The 24,828-nt window shown below is 54.2% G+C and overlaps 1 protein-coding gene across 3 annotated transcripts in view; it reads left to right on the top strand.

Annotated features, from left to right (window-relative positions):
• The first annotated feature begins 12,166 nt into the window (after positions 1 to 12,166).
• TBC1D22A (TBC1 domain family member 22A) overlaps positions 12,167 to 24,828 on the top strand; it is a 334,160-nt gene continuing 321,498 nt past the window's right edge. For all 3 annotated transcript variants that reach the window (XM_038550205.1, XM_038550204.1, XM_038550203.1), the window contains exon 1: positions 12,167 to 12,399. In XM_038550205.1, coding sequence (XP_038406133.1) covers positions 12,338 to 12,399 — 62 coding nt within the window. In that variant the 5' untranslated portion in view covers positions 12,167 to 12,337. The remainder of the gene's footprint in view (positions 12,400 to 24,828) is intronic.

Here is a 24,828-nt window from a genome sequence, read left to right as displayed (position 1 = left end):
ACTTCTATCCAGTTCACTTGGCGAGCACGTCCTGAATTCCTGACCAGGTGGCCCAGACACAGCCAGCTCAAGTGTTGCCTACCGGAAACCCCAGTGGCCAGATCCCTGGGGACGGGCTGAGTGCTGTGGGGCGCCCGGGGAGTGTGGCCAGCCCTGCCAGTTGGGAGGGTGCCTGGCATCACAGGCACCTGACCTGGGCTTCCACCTCTGCTGCCCAGCACCTTCTGCACACTGTTTGATGTCAGGGCCTGGGGGACTGGTGGGGGGGTCCCAGTCTCGGGCCCCCTGGGTACCCCGAGCCGGGGGTACAGCGCAGGCTACTGGGGCCAAGAAGACCTGGAGGCTCTGGGCACAGATGTCCCTAGGCCGGGCTTCCTCAGGCTCCTGGAACCCTGTCCGGGCCTCTCATTTCAAGTGTGATGTGTTCCCCTTGACCAGGCACCGCCCCAAGCAAGTCTAACCCAGGCTTCAGTTTTGGCCCCTGCTCCTTCCTGGCCGGAGGGCCGCCCAGGTCTTTGCTCCACCCTGTGCCATCTAGAAATGGCTGGGAATGCGCCTCCCTGCAGAGCCTCGGGGCTCCCCTGCACCCCACCCCCAGGGACTGGGAGGATCCCAGCCGGGAAGGTCCAGGTGGGAGCACGGGGCTGGGCACAGGGCTGACGGTGTGAAGGGACAGGGGCGTGGGCATCAGGAGAGAGCCTGAGGAGCCGAGTGTCCCATCGGAGGTGGACGGGAATCCCGTGGGGGGCCGCCCAGTTGCTGCCCGGCGCTGTCCCCCGACGTCTTGCCCACGCCCTGCCCTGGGACACGCAGTGCTGGGGGGGGGGGCTGAAGTGTGACAGAGGTCCCTGGGATGGGGCCATGGGGTCACTTCTCAGCAGCTCTGCCCTGGAGCTTGGTCCCTTGAGCAGGGGCTGCCTTCAGATCCATTACTGGGGAGGCTGACCTCCCCAGAAGGGCTGTCCCTGTCCCCCTGCCGTGTCCCAGGGGATCTGGTGGTGCAGCCACCATCCTCCTTTGGAGGAACCAGCCATCTCTGCGGGTCATCCAGGAAGTAGGAGGATAACCAGGAGGCGCCAGTGCAGCCCCACGGCGCACCTGTGCACCTTGCGGCTTGTTGTTATCGTCACACATCCACATGGGTGGAGGAAGACCCGGTTTCAGAATTTAATTTGTGTTCAGCTCACTGAGCACCTGGGCTGTAAAGAACTAACTTGAGTTCTGTGGAGCACTAGGGTGACCCGTGGCTGGTGCGTCTCCTTGCTCTCTGGTGGCCACAGTCCTTGTCCTTCCGATGGCTTTTCTTCTCTGAGCACCTGAACCCATTGAAGTTTCTGGACTGCAATATTCACCCCAACCTTGGAACCAGGAGGAAACATTTATTAGCCCATGGGATCTGCATCTTAGGGGAAGAAGCATGGGCAGGATGTCAGCTTCTGCAAATGGTACTTTGGGCATTGAAAACTTTGTAACTGGGGGTCCCTGGGTGGCTCAGCGGTTGGGTGCCTGCCTTCGGCCCAGGGCATGATCCTGGAGACCTGGGATCGAGTCCCACGTCAGACTCCCCTCATGGAGCCTGCTTCTCCCTCTGCCTGTGTCTCTGCCTCTCTCTCTCTCTCTCTCTCTCTCTCTGTCTCTCATGAATAAATAAATAAAATATTAAAAAAAAGAAAACTTTGTAACTTTAAATTCAATCCATCAAGCCGAGGCTGGGTGCAGACTGTGTTTGGGGAATGGCGAGCCAGACCACACCTTTTTCAGAGAGACACTGAATGAGTGTAGGTGTCACAGGTGGCCGTTCCCATTTGCTGGAGAACCTGGTTTGAGTGGAGCAGGCCCATAGACCAGGCAGGAGGGTGGAGGAGGCATTTTGCATTTTAGAAGAAAGGAGGTGGTGTTTACTTATTGGCAATAAAACATCACATTGAAATAAAGAGCAGTTTATGCCAGAAGTTTTCTAAGTTTATTTTCCATGTTTATCAGTGAAAAAATATTTTGAACACAAATCCCATTATTTGTTTTATGAATTATGTTCATGTACCTCTATCAATTCATATACTAAAGTTAGTAAATTTAATTTTTCTTTTAAGATTTCATTTATTTATTCATAAGACACACACAGAAAGAGGCAGAGACACAGGCAGAGGGAGAAGCAGGCTCCTTGCAGAGAGTCTGATGTGGGACTCGATCCCGGGACTGAGGGGTCACGCCCTGAGCTGAAGGCAGATGCTCAACCACTGAGCCACCCAGGTGCCCCCAGCAAATTTAATTTCTTTCCTTCTTTACCTGGAAGGTAGATAGAAAGGGAAGCTTGGGTCTTCACCCCCCCCCCACCCCCAATGCCTCAGCTGCAGCCAGTGGTTTGCGGAGTGAGTCTGACATGCCCAGGCCTCGGAGCCAAACCCGGCTGAGGCTGTCCAGGGTTGGCCTCGTGCTCTCTGACTGGCGGGCTGCCACAGTTCCCGGGGTGGCCACCGCTGGACTGGTGGACCTCTGTGCAGGTAGGTGACAGCTGGTGCTCCCGAACAAGCAGATCCTGCCTGTTCCCCAGTCTCTCGTCTGCTGCCCCTTCCTCCACACATAGGGGACATGGCCCCCAAGCTTCCCCAGTTCGTATTATGCAGCTTCTTGTGTGGGAATGGAGCCTATTGCTGCCCTGCCACACACCCACTGCTGCAAGATGACTCTGGTCCTGGGGTAGGGTGTCCAGAGGACAATCTAGGGAGATTCCTGCTTGGGGATGAGTCGCCAGGCAGGTGGTCTCCGGGGGTTCCCGCAGCCAGAGTATCCTTTGTGAGCACACGCGGCCTCATGTCTCTCATCCCTGAAGTCTAACAGTGAATCCCACACCATAGTTCATCAGGCAAGGTCTCCCTCTGTAATCTCAGCCTTCCTGCTTTTCTTGATGATTAAAAAATGTTAACTTATTTTATAAGTTAAAAAAAAAGACAAACCATTAGAATTAAGAAGAGATGATCTCACAGGGCGAGGGCTGGATAGAAGGCCAAAATACTCAAGCCCACCAATAGAAAACACATAGGAGGGCAGCCTGGGTAGCTCAGCAGTTTGGAGCCACTTTCGGCCCAGGGTGTGATCCTAGAAACCTGGGATCGAGTCCCACATTGGGCTCCCTGCAGGGAGCCTGCTTCTCCCTCTGCCTGTGTCTCTGCCTCTCTCTCTCTCTCTCTCTGTGTCTCTCATGAATAAATAAATATTTTTTTATAAAAGAAAACACATAGAAAACTCAGCAAGGAATGTCTGAAGAAGCAATAGACCTTTAACCAAAGTTCATAAAAGGAATGACTGGAATCAATCAGAGGAATTTATTGGGATGATGTGGGTCATGTAATTTGTGTGAAAGATAAGCCTTGAAAGATATTTGTATGTAAGTTTCTTTCTTTTTTATTTTGAAAAAAATCTAAAAATTCTAAAACTGAAGGGCTCTGAATTGATAACACTGCCCTGATGTGCATCTCCGGCGGGCTCAAGCTGTGCCAAAGCCTTTCTCCTACCCGGACTCATCCAGCACTTGCTATTGAAATCAGCTGAATTATGTTCTCTTTATCTGGGAGCAGCGTAACTGATGTGATGCCCTCCTACAAATTTTCTTCCAGGTCTGCATGTAAAGCTTTTACTTTTTCTTTTTCTTTTTCTTTTTTTTTTTGTAAAGCTTTTTCTAACAAAGTTTGTAACCTGCCTTTTCCACTTAGCCATCCACTTTCCTCATAAAAAGAGAGTGAAGACCAATGCCTTCATTTTCAAAGCCTGTGTCGTGTTACAGCGGTGGTCTCATGCTTCACTTCGGGGTTTCCTTCACAGTCAGACGCTTTTTTATTTTTGTTTCTGTTTTTTAAGATTTTATTTATTTAATCATGAGAGAGATGGAGAAGGAGAGAGAGAGGCAGGGACACAGGCAGAGGGAGAAGCAGGCTCCATGAAGGGAGCCCGATGTGGGACTCAATCCCAGGACCCTGGGATCATGACCTAAGCTGAAGGCAGACGCTCACTCGCTGAGCCACCCAGGTGTCCCACAGTCAGACATTTAGATATCTTCCAGACTTCTACTGTTTGCAGTGATGTTGAGAGCCCCGTGGGCAGGTGACTTGGTTCACTTGCCGGACTGGTTCTTAGGATGATTTCTAGAAGGGCAATGGCAGGGTTGAAGCGCATGTGTGTTCAGGGCTTCGGATGTGTCTTGTCACACAGAGCTGCACAGATGCTATGTGGGTTTTTGCTCCCACCTGCAGCGTGTCCGCCTCCTGCACCACTACCCACACCATCTGTTTTCGTCTTTGCCAGTCTGTCCATAAATGGTGTTTCATTGATTTTTTTATTTGTAAAAGTTGCTAGAAGTCCCATTTTTATTTTTATTTACCATTTGCCTTGCTTCTTTAATATGTCCTGTGATTGATTTCCTCAAACATGTAAAAAATACACTTGATTTTTAAAATTGGACTGTTTCCTATTGCGGTCTTTCTTTTCTTTTCTCTTCTTTTCTTTTCTTTTCCTTCTTTCTTTCTTTCTTTCTCTCATTTCTTCATTTCTTTATTTCTTTCTCTTTCTTTCTATTTTGAGTAGACACCACAACCACCATGGAGTCCCATGCAGGGCTTGAACTCACAGCCCTGAGTTGAGATCAAGAGTTTGATGCCCAACCAACTGAGCCACCCTGGCATCCCTTTTACTCCCATATTTTATAATATTTCCATATGTTCACACCATGTTCAGCATCGTACATACATTTTCCCAATTAAAACACGTTGACAAATAAGTCAATATGTTTAGGTCATCAAATCACATAGTCTGTCAACATGGCTTGTGCCTTGGGTGGTACAGCAAACATTGGGGTTCCCTCCCAGCATCCATGCCACCCCTTCCTTGTTGGGTAGCAGCCATAATATTTGGAAGGATGGACTCCCATCACCCCTTTGGTGTGGAGCATGCCAGGGTGGCATATCCTGGCCATAGTGATTGGTTCAGGGGTAGGCATATGGTATAACTGGGCCAACAGAGACATCCCATGACCCTAAAGGGCCATCATCCTGTTGTTCCAACCCTTCTCCAAACTTCATTCACCTCTGGGTTTGTTCAGCTGCATAAATCAAGAACTTTCCTTTACAGCGTAAGCCTGTTTGAGCTGGATTTTCTCTTTCCTGCAACTGCCAACACCCTAACTCCTGCAGACTTTGGTACTAGGAAGTGGGGTTGCTAGGGGCAGACCCTAAACTCTAGAAATGGCCAAATTGAATGAGGGAGGGAACAGGAAGGAGGACCTTATCTCTCATGGGGGAAAATTGGGAACTTTTGCTAGATGTCATGAAATATCATGGTCGGCTGACTAGACCCCTGAAGATCTTTGCACCCTACCCCCCAGAACCTGTGAATGTTACTTCTTACGGCAAAAGGGAGCTTGCAGGCGTGATTAAGTTGAGGGCCCTGAGATGGAGCAGTGGTGCTGGATGATCTGAGCAGGTCCTTGTGAGAAGGGTCTGGGAGGAATCAGCGAGGACAGACAGAGGCCACAAGCCATGGACAGTGGGTGGCCGCCGGGAGCAAGGCAAGAAAGCAGGTCCCCTGGGGGCCTCTAGAACAAACGCATTCCCACTCCTACCTTGAACTTCAGCTCTTTTGTGGACCTGTGTTTGGACTTCTGAGCAGAGAACTGTGTTTTTGTTGTTTCCAGCACTTTGTTGGGGGTCATTTGCCACGCAGCCCTGGGAGACCAGTACACAGATGACCATCTTCTCTTTCCCCAGGGGTGCGGGCTCTGTCTCTGCCAAGGTGACAGCACCCAGGGAGTCAGCGGAGCCCTCACATTGTGTAGGCTGGGTGGCTCACTCAGCAAGCTCCTGAGAGATGTCTCGAGGCATGGAGAGGCTGAAGCTGGCCCATCCAAGCGCAGAGAAGCTCGAAAATACGACTTGGCTAAGAGAGATGCTTTGTGCCCCTCCAGGTGGTGGGAGGTCGAGAAAACCAAGACTTCACTCTGAGCCAAGCTAGTGAGAGCTGAGCAGGCAGGCTGGGGAGTTAGCAGGGGAATCCTGGGGCTGGAGCTGAGGGGACTCCCAGCCCGGCCCGGGCCTGTCGCAGGCACCCCCACCCCCCAAGCATGTCTCTGGCCAAGAGGACGAGCCCTCTTTTTGTGGGTTGCAGCTGAAACCTATGTAGCCGGCAGCGGGGCTCACGTACCGGGCACTGTGCCAGGGGCCCCATAGTGGAGACAGGAGGGCTGACTGGTAGCAGGCCCTAGTGCCAGGGGACAGACATTTCTGGTTTAAATGCTCCGCATTAGTAGGATGTTTGGATCCCAGCCCTTGGAACTGACCCGAGGCAGATTGATGGAGGTTTACGAGGATTTGGGGGTGCCTGCGTTGCTGGGGGTCATGCTGGGGTTTGTTTCCTTTTTCCCTCTTCAAGGCGGGAGTTGTTAGTGCTCAGCGGATAACTCAGTCTGAGGTCACTCGGCCAGGAGAGGCCACCTCTGACCCCAGCAGAGAGAGCAGCACAGCACCCAGATGTCTAGGCCTCACTCAGCGTCTGCAGGCTCCCTGTGGGGACAGGCACGCCCTGCGGGCTGAAGGTCAAGGGCAGAGGTGTAGGTGGGGGCGGCAGGCAGGCTGCCGAGGACTCGGCGACCCGAGGGGTGACCGCAGCGCCTGTGGGCTGGACGTGCCCCCCTTCCCTCTGTCAGGGTTCTCATTCTGCTTCCTGTCTCTGCAGCACAGAGGCTGCTGGCGGCCTTCCCCCAGGTGAGGGTGGCCCGGGTGGGGGTGCTGCAGGTGTGCAGAGCTGCGGGCGGGAGGTGGGAGTGGGAGGAGTCAGGCTGGCAGCCTCCCGGGGCCCCTGCCCCGGGCCTCGCCCCGTGGGGCCACCTCCACCAACACGAGGCTTCTCTGGCCAGTCTGCCCTCCTCCCTGAGGCGGCCTGAGCTCGGAGCGGGCCGAGACCTAGTGCTTGGATGGGAAGTGACTTGTCCTCTGACCCGAGGGGAAGTTCTCATGCGTCCAAGCCCGAGCCATTGGTCCCTCCTTGGGTGTCTGACTTAGCTCTGGCTCCTAAGGAAGCCACCTGGGGGCCTGCCCTTCCTGGATAAAACAGAAAACAGAACTTCTGGAGAGGTTTTTTTTTTTTTTTTTTTTTTTTTTTTCATTTTTCCTTCGGCCTCCTTCCCTCCCTGTCTGGCGGGACACTGGCAGGAGCACGTGATGGATGGAGCTACAACACCATCTTGTGACCATGAGGCAGCACGCCTGAGCTTGTTGCCTTTGTCAGGTCTGAGCCTCTGGAGCTGAGGAAACGTCCCCAGGCCGTCTATTGGGTGGTGGGTAATTTCACGTGTCCGGCCAGACCACGGCGTGCCAAGAGTAAACACTGTTCTGGGTGTTTGTGCAATGTGTTTTCGGGTGAAATTTGAATTGAGTTGGTAGACTCAGAAAAGTAAGTGGCCCTCCCCCCAGGGCAGGGGCCTCAGGGGACTCCTGCGACTCCTGCGGGGGAGGAGGAGGGGAAGGAGTGGGACTTTTCTTTGCCTGGCTGCTTGGGCTGGGACTTCTCTCATCTCCCTCTGCCCCCAGACTGGGGTTACGACCACCTGCTCTCCTGCTTCCCAGCTTGCAGGTGCTGGGCTGTAGGGCTTCTCAGCCTCCATAATTGTGTGAGTCAATTCCTTTTTTTTTTTTGACTTTTATTTATTTATTCCTGAGACCCAGAGAGAGAGGCAGAGACGCAGGCAGGGGGAGAAGCAGGTTCCCTGCGGGGAACCCGATGGGGGACTCGATCCCAGGACCCCAGGATCATGCCCTGGGCTGCAGGCAGTGCTAAACTGCTGAGCCACCCGGGGTCCTGAGGACTCAGGAGGTTTGGGTGGGAATGGATGCCTGGCCAGACCACATGCCCTGGCATCCCCTGTGCGGAGGGTGGTCGCAGGGCATGTGAGTGGAGGCCAGAGGACCCACATTCATGGACAGGTGTCCTGCGAGTGGGTTTCAGGGAGTCTGACCCATCAACAGGAGCCTCTGTGCCACCTTGCATTGGTCCAGGGGACCCATTTACAGCAAAGGCAGCTGCAGGCACCCCTGCTCAGGGCGGCGGCCGTGCGATGGCTGGCTTGTGCGCGGGGCAGACGCTCCACCCAGACCTCCACTCAGGACATCTCTGCAGGCCCGTCGGCCCCTCACTGTTCAACCTCCCCTCCAAGAAGCCGCCTGCATGTAACCATCTGCCTCTTGGGGAATCCGACCTACATCACCTGCAGCCTGCAGAAGACACCTGCTACCCAGCACCCCAGTCTTCTTTTGTCTCCCTGCTGCAGTGGTGACCCGCTCCCTCTACCTGGAACCACTCCTTGCATTTTGTTCCATCTCCCCCCACCCCCCCCCACCTTAAACAACAGCCACAGATCTTGATTATCCTGACCCCACCCCCCCAGCCTCCGTGATCACTGCTTGTTCATTGTTGCATCCTTTTCCAAGAGTGTGCTCACAGACACAGCAGTAGGAACTCCATAATCGTCATGTGCTTGCTGGCAAATATTTTATACATGAGAGAAGTCATAAATAATAGAACAGCTGAATACACTCCCTCTGCCATCACAAATAAAGCATCATTATAAAATTGAAGCCCCTGAAGTCCTTACTGATCAGTCCCCACCAATACCCAGAGGAAATCACTCTCCTGAATATAGCATGTAGCAGTTTTTTTACTCTAAAAAAAAAAAATTAGGATTAATGGACACGTGGGTGGCTCAGTGGTTGAGCATCTGCTTTCAGCTCAGGGTGTGATCCCGGGATTTGGAATCCAGGATCGAATCCCACAATAGGTTCCCTGCGGGGAGCCTGCTTCTCCCTCTGCCTGTCTTTGCGTCTCTCATGAATAAATATAAATCTTAAAAAAAAATAGGATTAAATAGCATATGCATCCATACTCAAAGTTTTTTTCATTTAATATTGTGAAATTCATTTGTGTTGATATATGTAACTAATTTATTCATTACCACATAGCATCCTATTGGATAGCTATGTATCCTTTATCAATTTTCCTGTAGATGATTGTGTGACCTTCTCCCCACCAGCAGTAGCAGCCTGTTGCAATGAATGTTCTTGTTTTTGCACACGTGAAGAGTTGCTCTAGAACACCAGCAGTGGAATTGCTGGGTTGTCTGATATGTGCATCAACTGCTTGAAATTGCTAGATGGCTGTCAAGGGTTGCTGAATCAATTCATACTCCCACCAGCAGTTAATCCATTCATTCTGCACTGCTCACAAATCCACAGCCTCATCAATGTTGGCATCAACAGATTTTTAAGTTTCTGCCCATCTCTTATGTGTGAAATGGCATGTCCTTGGACTTGATTTCCATTAGCCTAAATTGTAGTGAAAGTAAGCTTCTTGTGTTGGCTGCTCAAAAATTATTTGTTGGGGTGCCTGAGTGGCTCAGTTAAATGTCTGGTTTGTGTTCAGGTCATGATCCTGGGGTCCTGGAATCAAGCCCCGAGTCGGGATCCCAGCTCATTGGGGGAGTCTGCTTTTCCCTCCCCATCCCCCACTTGTGCTCTCTCAAGTGCACATGCTCTTTTATTTTTTTAAAGATTTATTTATTGAGAGACACACACAGAGAGATAAAGAGAGAGAGAGAGAGAGGCAGAGACACAGGCAGAGGGAGAAGCAGGCTCCATGCACCGGGAGCCTGACGTGGGACTTGATCCTGGGTCTCCAGGATCACGCCCTGGGCCAAAGGCAGGTGCTAAACCGCTGAGCCACTCAGGGATCCCCCACATGCTCTCTTTTAAATAAATAAATTAAAAAAATTATTTGTTGCACAGGGGCACCTGGGCAGTTTAGTCTGTTGAGTGTCTGACTCTTGATTTTGGTTCAGATCTCGGGGTCATGGGATTGAGCCCTGTTGGGTTCTGCACTTAGCGAGGGAGTCTGCTCATCGCTCTCCCCCCCACCTGCCCCCACCCCACATGCTTTCTATCTCAATCTTTAAAAAAATTTTTTTTAATTTTTATTTATTTATGATAGTCACAGAGAGAGAGAGAGAGAGGGAGAGACACAGGCAGAGGGAGAAGCAGGCTCCATGCACCGGGAGCCTGACGTGGGATTCGATCCCGCGTCTCCAGGATCGCGCCCTGGGCCAAAGGCAGGCGCCAAACCACTGCGCCACCCAGGGATCCCTATCTCAATCTTTAAAACAATTATTTGTTGCACAAATGAATGCAAAAGGCCCCACTCATTCATTCTGTTCATTCATGTCCTGTTTGATGCCTGCAGAGATCCCATTTCTAGACTCTATAGCTACCGTATTTTATACACTTGGACTTTTACCAGATGCTCTTTCTTCCACACCGTATCTCTACCACACCCTTTGGCCAAAACCCATTTCTGGAGATTATCTTGGCCTTGTGTTTTGATCATGTTGCTCATGATGCTGCCCTATTATTCCTGTGACTTTGCCCTGGCTGGTCCTCCCATTCCCTCATCTGGAGGCTAATCTGTCCTCTAACCTCATGCATGGGTGAGGCCTTAAAGCTGTGACCTCAACCCAATTCATCCTAAACCCATCATAAACATAGGCTACCAGCAGGCTGACCCCTTGCTCTCCTGTTTCTGTCATTGGCACTACCAACCCTTCGCTCAGCGGGTCCTGAAGCCTTCGTCAATCTTGGTGTCATCTTGCTCCTTCCCCTAGGAGATGAGGCAGGGAAGCATCCTCAAGCTCTAGGGACAACTGATCTAAGCTGCTATAATCGCATCTAGCCAATCAGTACTACTGTCCATTTTCGCTCCGTCAACTGTGCTTCCATCTTCATCCTGCTGTCATCTGATTCTTTTTTTTTTTAAATTTAATTTTATTTTATTTATTTATGATAGTCGGAGAGAGAGAGAGAGAGAGAGGCAGAGACACAGGCAGAGGGAGAAGCAGGCTCCATGCACCAGGAGCCCGACGTGGGATTCGATCCCGGGTCTCCAGGATCGCGCCCTGGGCCAAAGGCAGGCGCCAAACCGCTGCGCCACCCAGGGATCCCCATCTCACTGATTCTTGCAATGAGCCTGAAGAGCTGCCGAGAACCCCTAAGATCCCCGGTGATGTCTGCCGGGGATCCCGGATGCTGTGAGGCACCAGTCTGAGGCCTCGGGGCTATACCTGGGGAAGAGACCCCTAGGGCCTCCCTGGGCTCCCCTAGGAGACAATCCCAGGAGGCTGCCTGAGGCTGTGTAGGGAAGGAGTCCCCAAGGATCCACCGAAACTTTATCAGCACATCTCTGAAGGTTCCCTGAGCTCATGTAAGGACAGGATCCGGGACAGTTCATCAGGCTGTGCAGCAAAGGAGCCCTGAAACCCTCCTGAGGCCGTGTCACCTGCGGGTCACCGAGGATCCACGGAGAAGATTCCTGGGGTTTCTATGGTGACACGAGGGGATCCCTGGAGAGTCCCCGTTGGCTTCCCTCCAACAAACATTTACAGAGGCGGAAGACCTAGGGCTGAGCCAGCAGCGTCTCCCAAGCCGCGTGCGGGGTCAGATACAACCCAAACAGGCCAAGGCTCAGGGGGAGCACAAGCAGCTGTGGAAAGGGCGCGAGCTCAGGTCCGGGAGGGGCGGCCCGTGCTGGGCGCGGCTGCACACGCAGCCCCTCGAGCGGCAGGTGGGCGGCAGGTGAGAACTGGCCCAGGCGTGTCTCGGGCTCCCAAGGTCACAGCGCACCGCAGGCCTGTCGCCCGCAGAGGTGCCAGCCCCGACGTCCCGGCCCCGGCTCTGCGGCCGACACCGAGGGCAAGCCACCCACGTAACTCGCATGTTCCGGGCGCTACGTTAAACTGGAAAAAAGAAAAAAAAAAAAAAAAGGAAACAAAAAAGAAGAAACGTGAAGATAAGTTCAGCGGCGTATTTTTCTGAGCCCGACACACCCCGTTATTTCACCACGTCCCCCGCACAGGCTAATTCCGTCCTCCCCGCCGCCCCCGCCCCCCCGCGGGGTCCCCCCGCCCGCCGCCGGGCCCGGCAGCAGAGCACAGAGCCGGCCTCGGGGCCCGGTGAGCCGCCCTGACACGGGTCCCCGCCCCGCAGGCCGCAGCCACCTCACTTCCTCCTCGCCGTCGTCGCGCCTTAATGCCGTCAGCGCCCGCGCCGTGCGTCAGGCGAGCGCCTGGGCGCAGGCGGGACTTCCGGGCGCGGCAGCACAACTTCCGCAGGGAGGCGGAAGAGCCTCTCGGCTCCAGGCTCCGGCGTCCCGGGACGGCGGACGGGCCCCCGCCGGGGTACAGGAAGGGGCCGCCGAGGCCGACCGTTCGCTCTCGGGGTGTCGGGACCGCGGGTCTGAGGGATGAGGAGGGGCCATGGCCAGCGACGGGGCCAGAAAGCAGTTCTGGAAGCGCAGCAACAGCAAAGTCCCGGGCAGGTGGGTGTGACGGGGAGGCCGGGTCGGGGTCAGGGGTCGGAGGTCAAATGGGCGCGTAGGCCCGCCGGGCAGTGGGGTGGAGTTGGGGGCCTGGGGCAGGGCGACCTGCGCTGTGGGGGCGCCGCTGGCGACCTGAGGGGCGTGGGGGGACCTGGGGGGGTGTCAAGCGCTGGGTCTGCGAGGTGACCGTGGCCGCAGGGAGCATGGGGGGGGAGGGGAGGGGGGAGGGGAGGGGAGGGAGAGGGAAGGAGGGAGAAGGGGGAGGGGAGGGAGGGGAGGAGGGGGAGGGGCAGTCAATTGGCCTCCTGCTCTGTCCTGCCCACCTAGGGCTACTTTTGCCTTTATTGAGAATTTGTTCAAGCCGATTCCTGACTCCCTGTGAATCTCTTCGTATCCCACTTTTCTGGCCTCAAAACCAGCTCCTTCCTCCAGGCAGCAGCGGGAGGCAAACTAAGAAAAAAACAAATTAAACAAGAAATGAAGTGCTTGCAACGACAGCTCCGGGGTCCTGGTTGGCGTGTCCCTGTGCCCTGGCCGGGGCCTCGGGAATGTGAAGACAGTAGTGGACCGTGCCTAGGAGATCAGCTGCTGGTGGAAGCAGATTAGAGAGAAACCAGTGTCAGGATTTCTTTCTTTCTTTTTTTAAAGATTTTATTTATTTATTCATGAGAGACACACACACAGAGGCAGAGACACAGGCAGAGGGAGAAGCAGGCTCTATGCAGGGAGCCCGACGCGGGACTCGGTCCTGGGACCCCGGGGTCACAGCCTGAGCCACCCAGGTGTCCCAGATTTCAAGATTTTACAACGCGGACTATTCTGTTTGGAAGCTGATGTCTGACATGCTGATAATTAGGAATTGTGGTATTAAAACCACTCCACGTGGAATCATATCCAAGCACAGCTTATTTGTAAGTGCTGCATAATTAACACCGTCAGTTGAGTGAAAGAATGGCAAACTTTGGAATTCACTGTGTTCGGCCAGAAAGGTTTAATTTTCAGAGTGGTTCCTCACCGCTCAGACATGGTGACTTGGGACAGGATCACCAGAGGCAGCCAGAGGTCCCGTTTTACTCCACAGCATCGTGTGTGACTGAAGAATAAGAGAGCTTTCATCGCAACCAAAGTCAGGGTCCAAGGTGATGTGAGGATTCCAGAATGGTAGGGAATAGGGGGTCCCAGTGGTTGCAGATGCAGATGCCCCAGAACGTAGACTCCAGGGAAAACTAACCACATGGCAGTGGAGCTTTTGTGTGTTGCTTTTAGGTCCTGGTTCTTGCTCAGTCTAAATAAACCCCAACTCTTAAGCACCAGCTGAGCTGTAAGAATAGTGGAGCTGCGGTATGTAATTACGATGGCGAATAAACATTTGGACTGAGGACTGTATCTGTTGGTAATTTGTCCTTGTATTGGGTTCAGTAGCGTCCCCCCCCCCCCCACTCCCCTTCCACCCCCGCACCTGATTCATTTTGTAACCTGTGGATGTGACCTTATTGGGAAATAGCATCTTTGCATATGTAATCAAGTTAGAATGAGGTTATACTGGAAAGTCATACCTAGGCTCATAGAATGAGCCTTAGTCCAGTGATTGGTATCTTTAGAAGGACAGGGAGATTTGGACACAGGCACAGAGAAGATGGTAGGTGAAGACGGAGACAGAGGTTGTGGCCATGTGTGTGCAAGCCCAGGAATGCCAAGGATTCCAGGCAATCAGTAGAAGCTAGAAGAGGAAGGAGGGATCCTGTGAAGGCCCTGCCAACACTGTGATTTTGGACTTCCGAGCCTGAAGAGCTGCGAGAGGATCAATTTCTCTTGTGTTACGACAGCCCTGGGACGCTACTGTGGTCCTCAGCTTTCCTCTGTGAGGTTCTGTGTCACCAAAGACAGACCTTTGTGGCCCTCTGATTTCAACGCTGCGCGTGTCTTAGGCATTTTTGAGAGCAGCTCCCTTGTCGGAGTTATGGAGTTGGAGTGGAGTCTTGGAGAACTGCCGGAGGCTGTCATTGCAGAGGGCGGGGCACAGAGGTGAGGGCAGGCCCATTAGAAAGGCCTGCCCAGCCCCCTGTGCCCCTCGCCTGCCACGGCCTTGCTCTGGCGATGCTTCTGTTTCGGGCACCAGGAGTTGGCGGAGGTATGCCCTTTTGCCAGTGAGTAGCTCACTGTCATATGTGATCACCTGCCACGTGCTTAGTCCTTACCTGCGCGAGCACTATGCTGTCAGAGGTCGTGGCCGGATTCCTGCATCTCTGCCAGCCCTTTCAGTGGTTCCCAGGATTGTCTGACTCCTTGAGCGTGGACATTAGCTTAGGGAAATGCAGAGGAGGAAGGATGGATTTAACCACAGACTACTGAACTGTTAAGAGGTTATTATTATTTTTTAAACTTTATTTATTCATGAGAGACAGAGAGAGAGAGGCAGAGACACAGGCAGAGGGAGAAGCAGGCTCCATGCAGGGAGCCAGACGTGGGACTTGATCCTGGATCTCCAGGATCACGCCCTGGGCTGAAGGCAGCTCTAAACCGCTGAGACCCCCGGGCTACCCTAAGGGGTTATTTATATAGCACAGTCTTTCACAATTTTGATAATCATTCTGTCATTGCCCATCAGTAAGACAGTTATAGCTGGTACTCAGGGAGAGTATTTGCCATCATTGATTGGTATCTCCCAAACTTTCTGTTGGCCAGGCACAATTCTTGGTCCCTACAGTGCTGCATCTCGCTAGTGTTTTAGCGTCACAAAGCAATGTGCTGTCTGAGGTCGGCTGTGGTGAAGGCCTTGCTTGTTTCGCCTGAAATGCCCTGTGGAGAAGCACAGTAAGGCACTGCCCAATTCTTGAGCCACATCTCCCATCCCCCCTTGCTTTGAACTTTGCCCTCAGTGGTGCCGACGGGCTTGCAGGTTCCTTGATGTCCATGCTGCGTGATGTCTCTGTCTGCTTCATGCTCTCAGAGCTGACCACAATGTTCTTAGCCTCCCTTTCCCCCCCCTTTGCTTGGCTTATTTTTTGATTTTCAGAGTTCACCTACTCGTAAAGCCTTGCTTGCAGTTTGGATAGAGTACCATTTTATGCATCAAACTCAGCATTGCTGCTACGTGCTCGTTTTCTCCTCCAGACTGTGAGCTCTGCGAGGGTCGGGAGCCTGTCTTCCTCCCCGTTGCATTGCTAGTGCTGATAAATGGTGATTTATTTAGACTACCTTCCAGATTAGCCCAGAGGGAGTAAGTGATTTGGCCAGGGTCTCACCCTACATGAGAGGCAGTCTTGCCAGTGGACCCCCTGACCTCTGCACACCCTGGTTCTTGGGTTGTCTATTTGGCCAGTGCTTTCTTAGAAATTTCTCTTCTGAGTGAGGCAGGATGTGTGATATGTTAGAAGGACGTCTGACTTGGTTCTGTGGTGTTTCAGCCTTTTTTTTCCTATTAATCTCTGTGTGACTTTCACCAGGTCGTGTCACCCTTGGGGCCATCGGTTTCTGCAAGTATAACCTGTGAAGCTGGATTAGACCTAAGTGGCTGGGACCTGCAGGCACATATTTGTTTAGTCAAGTCTGATTCTTTTTATTTTATTTTATTTTATTTTTTATTTTTATTTTTATTTTTTTTTTCAAGTCTGATTCTTTTTGATGAGCATGAGAGAAGGCCTCTTGGACCAGCTTTGAGAATTTGAAAACTTAATTCACTCAGTAGATATTCGTTTAACCAGCACTCTGTGCCAATCACAGTTCCAGGGGCTAGAGATACACCAGTGAACAAAACACGTCGGAACCAGTGCTATCACAGAGCTTACAGTGGAGCAGGAAGGGCAGAGAATAAAGACCACAGCTAAGTTAAGAGTGTTACCCGTGAGAAGGTGGCAACTGGAATCCTGTTATCAAAATATAAAGCAGAGAATTGGGGTAGACAGTTTGGAGGCACATGGAGTGGAGAGGGTTTCCTGGTGATAAGGTGGCCAGAGCAGCCCTCACAGAGGAGGTAACATTTGAGCAAGATTTGCAGGGGGTGAGCAAACAGGCCCCTTGGGTGGCTGGGAAGACAGTGGTCCAGGCAGAGGGCCAGTGAGCGCAAAGGCCCTGGTCGGGAGGGACGCCAGCGTGCTTGGGCAGAGCAGGAACCCTCGATGATAGTGGCCGAGGGAGGAGGGGGAGAGTCCCAGGCACGAGGTCTGGAAGGCGGTGGAGGCTGGCCTCGTGGTCACAGTGTAAAGATGTGGGCGTTCAGTTTCTTACTGTGACGGGGGAACGCTTTGGAGGGTCTTGGCACAGGGGTGGCTTGAGCCGCCCCTGGCGTGGCAGGATCACCTTGGGCTCTGGGTGGATGGTAGGTTGGGGGCTGCGAGTGCAGGGACAGAAGCAGGGAGAGCAGTTAGGCTGTGGCGAACATCCAGGTGAGAGATGATGGTGGCGCCGTAAGAGTCAAGAGAATGGATGGTGGGAATCATGAAAGGTTCGGTCTGACTCTCTGGGGCCGGTTCTTTCTCAGGCCATTGACTCGCTTGGCTCCTGAGGGCGGCTGCTTTCTGCAGTTGTGGGGGCACTCTTGCCACACTTAACTGTAGGTGACAAGATGAAGTCTAGCACGCAGGCACAGGCAGCCTTTCAGTGTGGGTCCAGTGCTTGCTCTTGTAGCATGACTCTGCCAACAGGAGGGTATGCAGGTGACTGGGGCCTGGGAAAGGTGACACCATGAGTGGGATGGCGGCAAGAAGGGCCCAGATTGAAGATGGCGAGGCTGTGGGTGCTCGGGGTAGAGCTGGAGCAGAAGATAGCTCACGGGGTTGTGACTGACAGCTTTCAGCTTCCAGCTGTCACAGCCCGAGGAGTCTCTGAGCCAGTGAGATGTCAGTTCCGTGGTCATCTTAACAGGCTGCCATCACTCATCAGCTGTGGGGAGGGATTGTTGGGACAGTTTATTTGTTCAGAACGTACTTCGTACTTCATGTGCCAGGTGCTGTGCTGCGTGCTGACCCAGGAGATGTGGCTTTCAGGCCACTGGGGTGAGGGAGATACTGTCTGTGTTGAGGGCCACCATCCAGGGCTGTTGGCAGAAGCACAGGACCCTGCATCACTGGAAGGCCGTGCCCTTCTAGAAGAGGTCATGGAGATGGAGGGGGAGCCAGTCCTCTGAGATGCGGGGATGCGGGGATGTGGGGTGGGCAGCAGAGTGTGCCTGGTAGGGGAGGCGTGGTGCAGGGACACCCATCCTGAGGAGGATACCAGGAGGGGAGCCGTGTGGGAGGAGGGGTGGGAAGCATGCAGGGATTGGAAGTCCATGGAAGAACTGTGAGAAAGCACCGAAGGGTGTGCTGCAGTCCTGTTCATCCTCCTTGAGGAGAGGGTGAGGACGAGAGAGTGCGTGAGCACAGGTTCTCTCCTCGGGCTGCAGGCAGGGCAGGCAACATTCATGGATGGGCTTGCTGTCGGGGGTTGAGGTGATCACCAGGGTCCTGGCCAGAGGATGGGGTGTGGTTGGCAGAATAATGACCCTCAAAGATGTCCACGTCCTTACCCCTGGAACCTGGGAGCAGGTGTCATGGCACAGGAGAGTGAGGGGCGCCGATGGAATGAAGGGTGCAGATCCGCTGACCCTGAGATGGTGCCTTGTCCTGGATGACCTGGTGGGTCCACTGGAATGAAGTGAGTACTTAAGAGTGGTCAGAGTCCACTGGAGACAATCTCTGGTCTGCCGTCGTGGGCTCTGAGAATGGAGGAAGGGGCCGCGAGCCGGAGGGTGTGGTGGCCTCTAGAAGCTGGAGTGGACTTCTGCTGACAGCCAGTAGGAACCTCAGTCCTACAACCACGAGGAACTGAATTCTGCCAACAACTCAAATGAGCAGGAAGTAGTCTCTCCTCAGAGCAACCAGAAATGAATATAGGCCAACACCTAGACTTTAGCCCCGTGAGATCCGCCTCGGACTTCTGACCTCCAGACTTTAAGATTAACGAACGTGTATGTTTTGAGCCACGGTTTGTGGCAGTTTGTTACAGCAGCTACAGAAAAAAACCCTAAGAGGGGAAAGAGGAAGGCCGGTCGGAGAAATGTGCTGGAAGGATGTTGGCTGGGAAAAGGGTCGTGGGTGGCCCTCCACACCTGCCCCTGCAGAGTCCTGCCCTTGGACGTGGACAGGGTACCTGCATCCATCTTCCTGGGTGGGCTGGCCCCTCACCAGCAACCTCTGCAAAGTGCATTGAATCCCGAAGGACAGGAACAAAGCCAGGAGGACTCTTCCTGCATCTCTGCATCTTGTGCCCTGTTGGGTCCAAGAACCAGGGGAGGCCCTGCCTCTTTTCTCAGAAGCTCTGAGCTGCTGCCCTGACTGGCTCCCTGTTGTGTCTTTAGAAACCTGTTTGTTTCCTTGCTGGTGTTTTTGAAGTGGCTGTTTGGACTGAGTGCCTGTTTACTCTTTTTTTGTGCAAGGAGCCCGGGAGTCTGGTCTGGTGGTGACTTTGTGTCCTGTGGTCTCCATCCGTGAGTGGAGATGGTCTTATTGTGTTGGTCCCTTGGAAGCATCGGTGGGTGGGTTTTGCTCTGTACATTGTTGCTTTTGCTTGTTTGTTCCTTGGTCCTTCTGTTTCATGTTATTAAATGCCTTTTAGTTTGGGAACATTTTGAAAAATAAACTTAATGCTAATCATGTTTTTCCTCTCTTCCGTATGTGTCTAATGTCGTAAGTCTAGATCCTTGGGTTAATTTTAAGTGAGGGTAGAAGTGATTAAAAAAAATAAATGCCTGACGATTGTGATTAAAACAAATTCTTTTTTGAAAATGAGAGCGGGAGGAAATATTCTGTTTCCCGAGTGCTGAAGGCATGATCGGAGGTCATGGGTGGGAATATGCCCTGAGAGCCCACATCTGCTTTTCTGCTCCCCAGCCTTTAGCGTGGAGGAGCTCTGCTCGCATGTAGCGTGGAGGACAGCGGCACTGTGACCCTGGGCACGGACACACCTGCCCCTCCCTGTCCTCTCCAGCAGCTCTGTCTTAACCCTGCTTCTCTGCTTCCTCATGCCTCAGACACGCAACATGGCGTCTGGCCTGCAGGCCCTTTAGGGTGCAGCCTGGCCTCGCACATGGGATCCTGCAGACAGGCGGGCGTGGGGGTGCCCCTGGGCCCGACCCTGGGGGCACGGACATTGCCGAGCGCCACTGTGGATGAAGGTCCCAGGGCAGGGTTTTGTGCTACACCCTTGGACGAGGTAGCGTGGCCCTTGTGACCCTGCAGGATAGCAGCTGCTCCTCTCATGCCGGCTCCTGACACACGGCATGCCATCGCCCTCCCAGCAGCCAGGGGTTTACAGCTGGGGAAGTTGGGCTCCCGTCTAGGTGGCAGAGCTGGTCCCCCGGGAACTGGCTCCCACTGCTGCCCCCTGGGTTCCGCCCTTGCCTGGCTCCCTGGGCCTGGGGGTCTGGGACCTGGTTCCCAGGAACTCGGATTGGCACAGTGCAGGGGTTCTTCAGGAGGAGAGGAGCAGCTTCTTTTAGCTTCACCCCGATGTTCCCTCTGTGGACCAGAGGCAGAGGGGTCGGGAGGCCCAGAGGGAACAGGGCAGCCTGAGTTCTTCCCATTTATGGGGCCGTGGGCTGGGGGGACTTTCATTCTGAATGTCCCCAGTCTTTCTGTTTCCCCATTCTGAAATGCTGTTTCCTCTTCTCGGGGTTAATGTGGAAATTCCAGCCCGGGTGCTGAGGGTCACCGGGGTACCCGTAGCTGTCAGAGTGCAGCCGGTTAGAGCCGCGTGGGCAGCCTGTCTGCAGTGGTGTGAGATCAGGGTTGCAGATGTCGCTGCTGCGGCTTGCACAGCCAGCCGGGGAGCTTGCATGCCGGGCACTGTGGCAGCCCTGCCCGCACGCCTCTCTCTCCACGCGGTTAGGGTAGCGCTGCCGAGCTCGTGTCTGCCCCAGGCCCTTGGCTCCTAGACGAGCCAGCCAGCTTTGAGGCCAGGCACGCCAGTTCAGGGCAGAGCCGTGTGTGTTTCTGGGCTCCCGACAGCGTTAGCTCTCTTCCCCGGGGGCCCCTTCTGGGTGTCCTTGCCTGTCCTGGGGTCTGTCCTCCGAGGGTCTGGAGTTTGCTGGCACCGCGGAGGCGCCGTCCTGTCCCTGGTGGGGCCCCCTGCCCTGGCTGGCGTGCCTGTCACCTGCCGTCTCCCTTCCCACCCAGCCTGCGCCCCTGAGCTTGGCCAGGCTGCTGGTGGCCAGCCCCCCTTGATCCAGTTCTCAAACATGCTGCGTGGCAGCTCTCCACTTGTTCCCGCATATGCCTTGCTCCGGTTTTGAAAGGACCCTTCTTTGAGTCAACATCTGCTAAACTCAAAAACAGAATAAGGCTGCTGGCTCCAAGGCCTGTGCCCAGAGACAAACAGCATTTAACCCTGTCTTCTGGATGGGCTCCTGATCCGTGGCAGGAAGCCCTCAGCAGGGCGACAGGGATTGTCCCAGGGCCTTGGGTGTGCCCTGTGTGGAGCGACAGGGCAGAGGACAGGGTCTCCCAAAGGGGATGGGTCCCTCGGCGCCACCGTGGGCACCTGAGGTGGGGCAGCCCGTTCCCAGGTGCGGATGCACCTACTTCTCTCATTTTCCCTTGAGGCTGTCTACAGGTGCTGAGGCCAGCCAGTTGGTGGGACTCTGCATTGTGCTGTCAGAGTGGGGATCTAGAAGGGGCATCTGGCCATGCGTCTTTCAGAAATTAGGCTGCAGGAGGGAAGTGGGGGATGTTAGGTTTGATCCGGCTGGTAGTGAAATGAAATAGAGAGGCCAGGCAAAGGTGGGTTGAGGCAGGCTTTTATTGGAAGCGCTCTCGGGCAAGGTTCCACAGCCCCACAAGGGAGTGAAGCTGGGCAAGTCTCGGCCGGGGAAGTGGTGCCCAGGGGAGTACATGTGAGTTTTTAAGGGGGTGGGGTAAGGGGTTGTGTCTGTACTGGGGTGATAGGTATTAGGGCATATTACTGGTGGAGTCGGTATGGGGCAAGAACTGCTTATGGCCTTATATGGGGTTTGGGTAAGGGGCGGTTCAGGTTTCCTGCATAGGTCCTGTCTTCCCCAATGACATGTCCTTGGGCGATCTGCTGGTGGCGGGAAAGTTCGAGGTGAGGGTGACAAGATGGAGGGTCCGCGCCACTTTGTTGGTGCCTCCCGATCCCCCTTGATCTCCCCGGCCCAACATTCTGATCCTTTTGTTGTTATAGGGCGTCCGTTCAGATCTGGCTACTTCCTGCTGAGTAAGGGGTGTTGTGGGGTCCCTCGGAAGTGAGCAAGCGGGAGTAGGGGTGTAGGAGGAGTTGGTTGACAGATACTAGAGACATTCTGCAAACTCATTCTTGGATGAATTGGAGAGCGCAAGGGGCCACCATTAATAGTATGCCGATGATTAGGAGTGGACCTAGAAGGGGGAGGAGCCGTGTGGCCAGTGGGGGCTGCCACCATCAGGGTGTCGTTGGGCTGCTGGCGTGGTATTGGGCCTCCAGAGACTCACGAAGTTTGGCGAGGGTGTGGAGATTGGGCTCCAGTGCACCTGTTTCACTGACGTAGTAACAGCATCCTTCGCTGAGAAACGTGCAGGCTCTGCCCTTGTCTGCGGTGAGGAGGCCAGAGGCGCGTGGGTTCTGGAGGGCCGGCCGGGCCACTGAGGTTACCTGGCGTTGCAGGGAGGCCTCGATGGCCACTTGAAGCCTTTCAGGTCCCTGGTGGAATCTACAGAGTAGATTAAGGCCCCGTCCCCAATCCCGTGGCCACCAGGGTGGAGGCCAGGGAGACCCCGATAACTAGTGGGAGAAAGACCGACCACTTGTTTCTGCTTTTCTGGGGGGCTGGCGAGGAGGGCTACTTCTGCCTGACTATAGATCATTAATCGTGGAGCCAGGGAGACCGGCAGACAGATGAGGGAGACAGAGGTACTGAGAGATTTAGAAATGGTGCCGTTGCACCAAAAGAAACCACCGATAGGGGCGTGATGAGAGGTAACACTTGACAAGGTGATGTTGCAGAGGGGGAAGAGTTAGGGGTGGAATAGCAGAAAGGGAATTGGCGGTTGAGGGGGTCGGTGAGTAAGGGAATGTTACAGGGAGAGGGAGAAGGTCCCGGAGGTGTGGGTGTGGGGTTGATGCAGTTAAATCGTTTGGGGAGGAGAACGGCCACCCTAAGGGGGGCCTTGCCCAAGGCTGCACAGATAAAGCAGTGGGACAAATTAATAGGTTTAAGATCCTGTCGGTGAGTTTCTGAAATTGGAAATTGGGGTCGAGAAGGAAAGAAGGTTTGATCTTTTAACTGGATTTTTACTGGGGGGTGGTGAGTGGGCACAATTAGTTTAGAGGTGTCCCAGACTTGGGGAGATAAGTAAAGGGAGATGGGGTGGTGGGGAGGATCAGGGGAAATTAAGGGTAAGATGAGGTGAGCAGAGACTGTGGGTGAGGGAGAAAGACGGATGGTGGCCTTGAGTTTGTGTAGGATATCCCCGCCGAGGAGAGGAGCTGGGCGGGAAGGAATGATAAGGAAGGAGTGTGAAAAGGGGAACCCATCCAGGCTGCGAGAGAGGAGCGGGGTGGTCCGTGGAATAGAGGAGGTGCCATCACTTCCCTCCACTGCTACCGGAGAGGGGAAACTGGCCTCTGAGTAGGAAGGCCGAACAGAGTAGGTCGCCCCTGTGTCCAACAGGAAGGATATGGACTTACCCGCTACCAGGGTCTGGGCTCGGGGGTGGGGGGGCTCCGAGTCTGGGCCCCGTCAGTCATTGTCCAATCCGAGTAGTTGGAAGGCTGGGTTTCCTCCATGTGGAGACACCGAGGATCCTCGGAGGCTGGGGCAGGCGGATTTCCAGTGGCCCCTCATTCGACATAGAGGGCATGGCTGCGTTGGCTCCTTGGGATTGGGACATTGACGGGCCCAGCGTCCCTCGGTTCTGCATCTGAAGCAAGCCCCAGGCGGGTGCGGTTGGTTCCCCCTGTCTGTGGGCTCCCGGAGCCCGCCGACCGCAGGGCTGCCACCAAGGTTGGGGTCTGAAGTTGTACCTTCAGCTAGAGCCCGGCCTGCCTCTTAAATTCAGCCGCTTCCTCTCAGGTGTTAAAGATGGTAAATGCCATTTTCACCAGGTTGGGAATGGGAATTTGAGGACCCTCCCCGCCTTTCTTTAATTTTTTACGGATACTGGGGGAGGACTGAGAGATAAAATGGGTCGAGTAGCCCAGGCTGGGGAGGCAGGGTCCAGGCGGGTGTACTGGGTTAAAGCTTCAGTGAGCCTATTAAAGAAAACTGCAGGGTTTTCATCCAGGTTCTGAACGACTTCTCGGAGTTTGTCATAATTGACGGCCTTGTTGGAGGCCCCCCACGTGCCAGCGATGAGACAGTGGACGTGCGGTCGTGGCGGTGCTGGCAGCCCTCCTGGCCAGCCTGATAGTCCCGTCCGGGACCCACGGCGGGAACTGCCCAAGCACCGACCGGCAGAGCGGCATCCGTTGAGTGGACCTGGCCAGTGTGTTCTCGGGCAGCAGCCTGGATGCGGCCCCTCTCTGCTGTGTAAGGGTGGCGGTCTGGACAACATGCAAATCATGCCAAATCAGGTCATATGCCTGGACCAAATATTGAAATTCCTTGACACAGTTGTCTGGGCTGGGTGAATAGGAGCCCAGTCGTTTCTCGATTTGGGAAAGATCTTGGAGTGAAGATGGGACATGAACGCGTATAACGCCCTCTGCACCCACCACCTCTCGTAAGGGACAGAGTAGGTCAGGGGAGGAAGAGACCCTGTGAGACCTTGTGTGGGTAGAGATCGGACGAGAGGCAAGAGGTGAAGGTGGTCAGGGATAGGTAAGGGTGTTTGGGATGCAGAGGGAGACGGAGGGGGGCAGGAGATTTGGGTAGGGAGAAGGAGGGCTAGGGGTTCCCCTGACTGGGGGACAAGTGAGACCCTCAGGAGGTTCTGAGAGGGGGGAAGGAGGATAGGAATCAGAGGCTTTTGTTTTTGGGACAAAAGGGGGTGGTGCCTGTGCCAGAAGGACTTGAGCCGTGGAACACTGGGAACAGAGGGAGGGACGAGAGCGGAGGTTCCAAAAAGCCTGAATGTAAGGGACCTCAGACCGTTTACCCTGGCGTTGACAGAGGTAGTTCAGGTCCGCAAGGATCTGGTAGTGAAGAGTCCCCTTGGGGCCATTGGGACTGGTTGTCTCGGTGGTATTGAGGCCAGGCCACTGTACAATAATGGATAAGACAGCGTTTTCTGAGATCCTGTGAGAACCCCAGAGTTTCGAAGTTGGCCAGTAGACAACCCAAGGGAGTTTTGGGGTCAAATTTGGATTGGGCAGTTCCCACGATTCCCGCTGGGTAACCCAGAGACTGAAAATAGGTGTCCCCGTTTGCAGCTTAGGGTCACGGACAGAAACAGAGGTCACTGTGAGGATGAGGACGTCTCCTGTTCCCAGGGACCAATAGAGAGCCACCCGGTGGCT

The sequence above is a fragment of the Canis lupus genome, chromosome 10 (genome assembly GCF_011100685.1).
Source record: "Canis lupus familiaris isolate Mischka breed German Shepherd chromosome 10, alternate assembly UU_Cfam_GSD_1.0, whole genome shotgun sequence".
Lineage (NCBI taxonomy): Eukaryota > Metazoa > Chordata > Mammalia > Carnivora > Canidae > Canis > Canis lupus.
The sequence above is the reverse complement of the archived record's forward strand: the minus strand, read 5'-3'. Positions and strand labels throughout refer to the sequence as shown.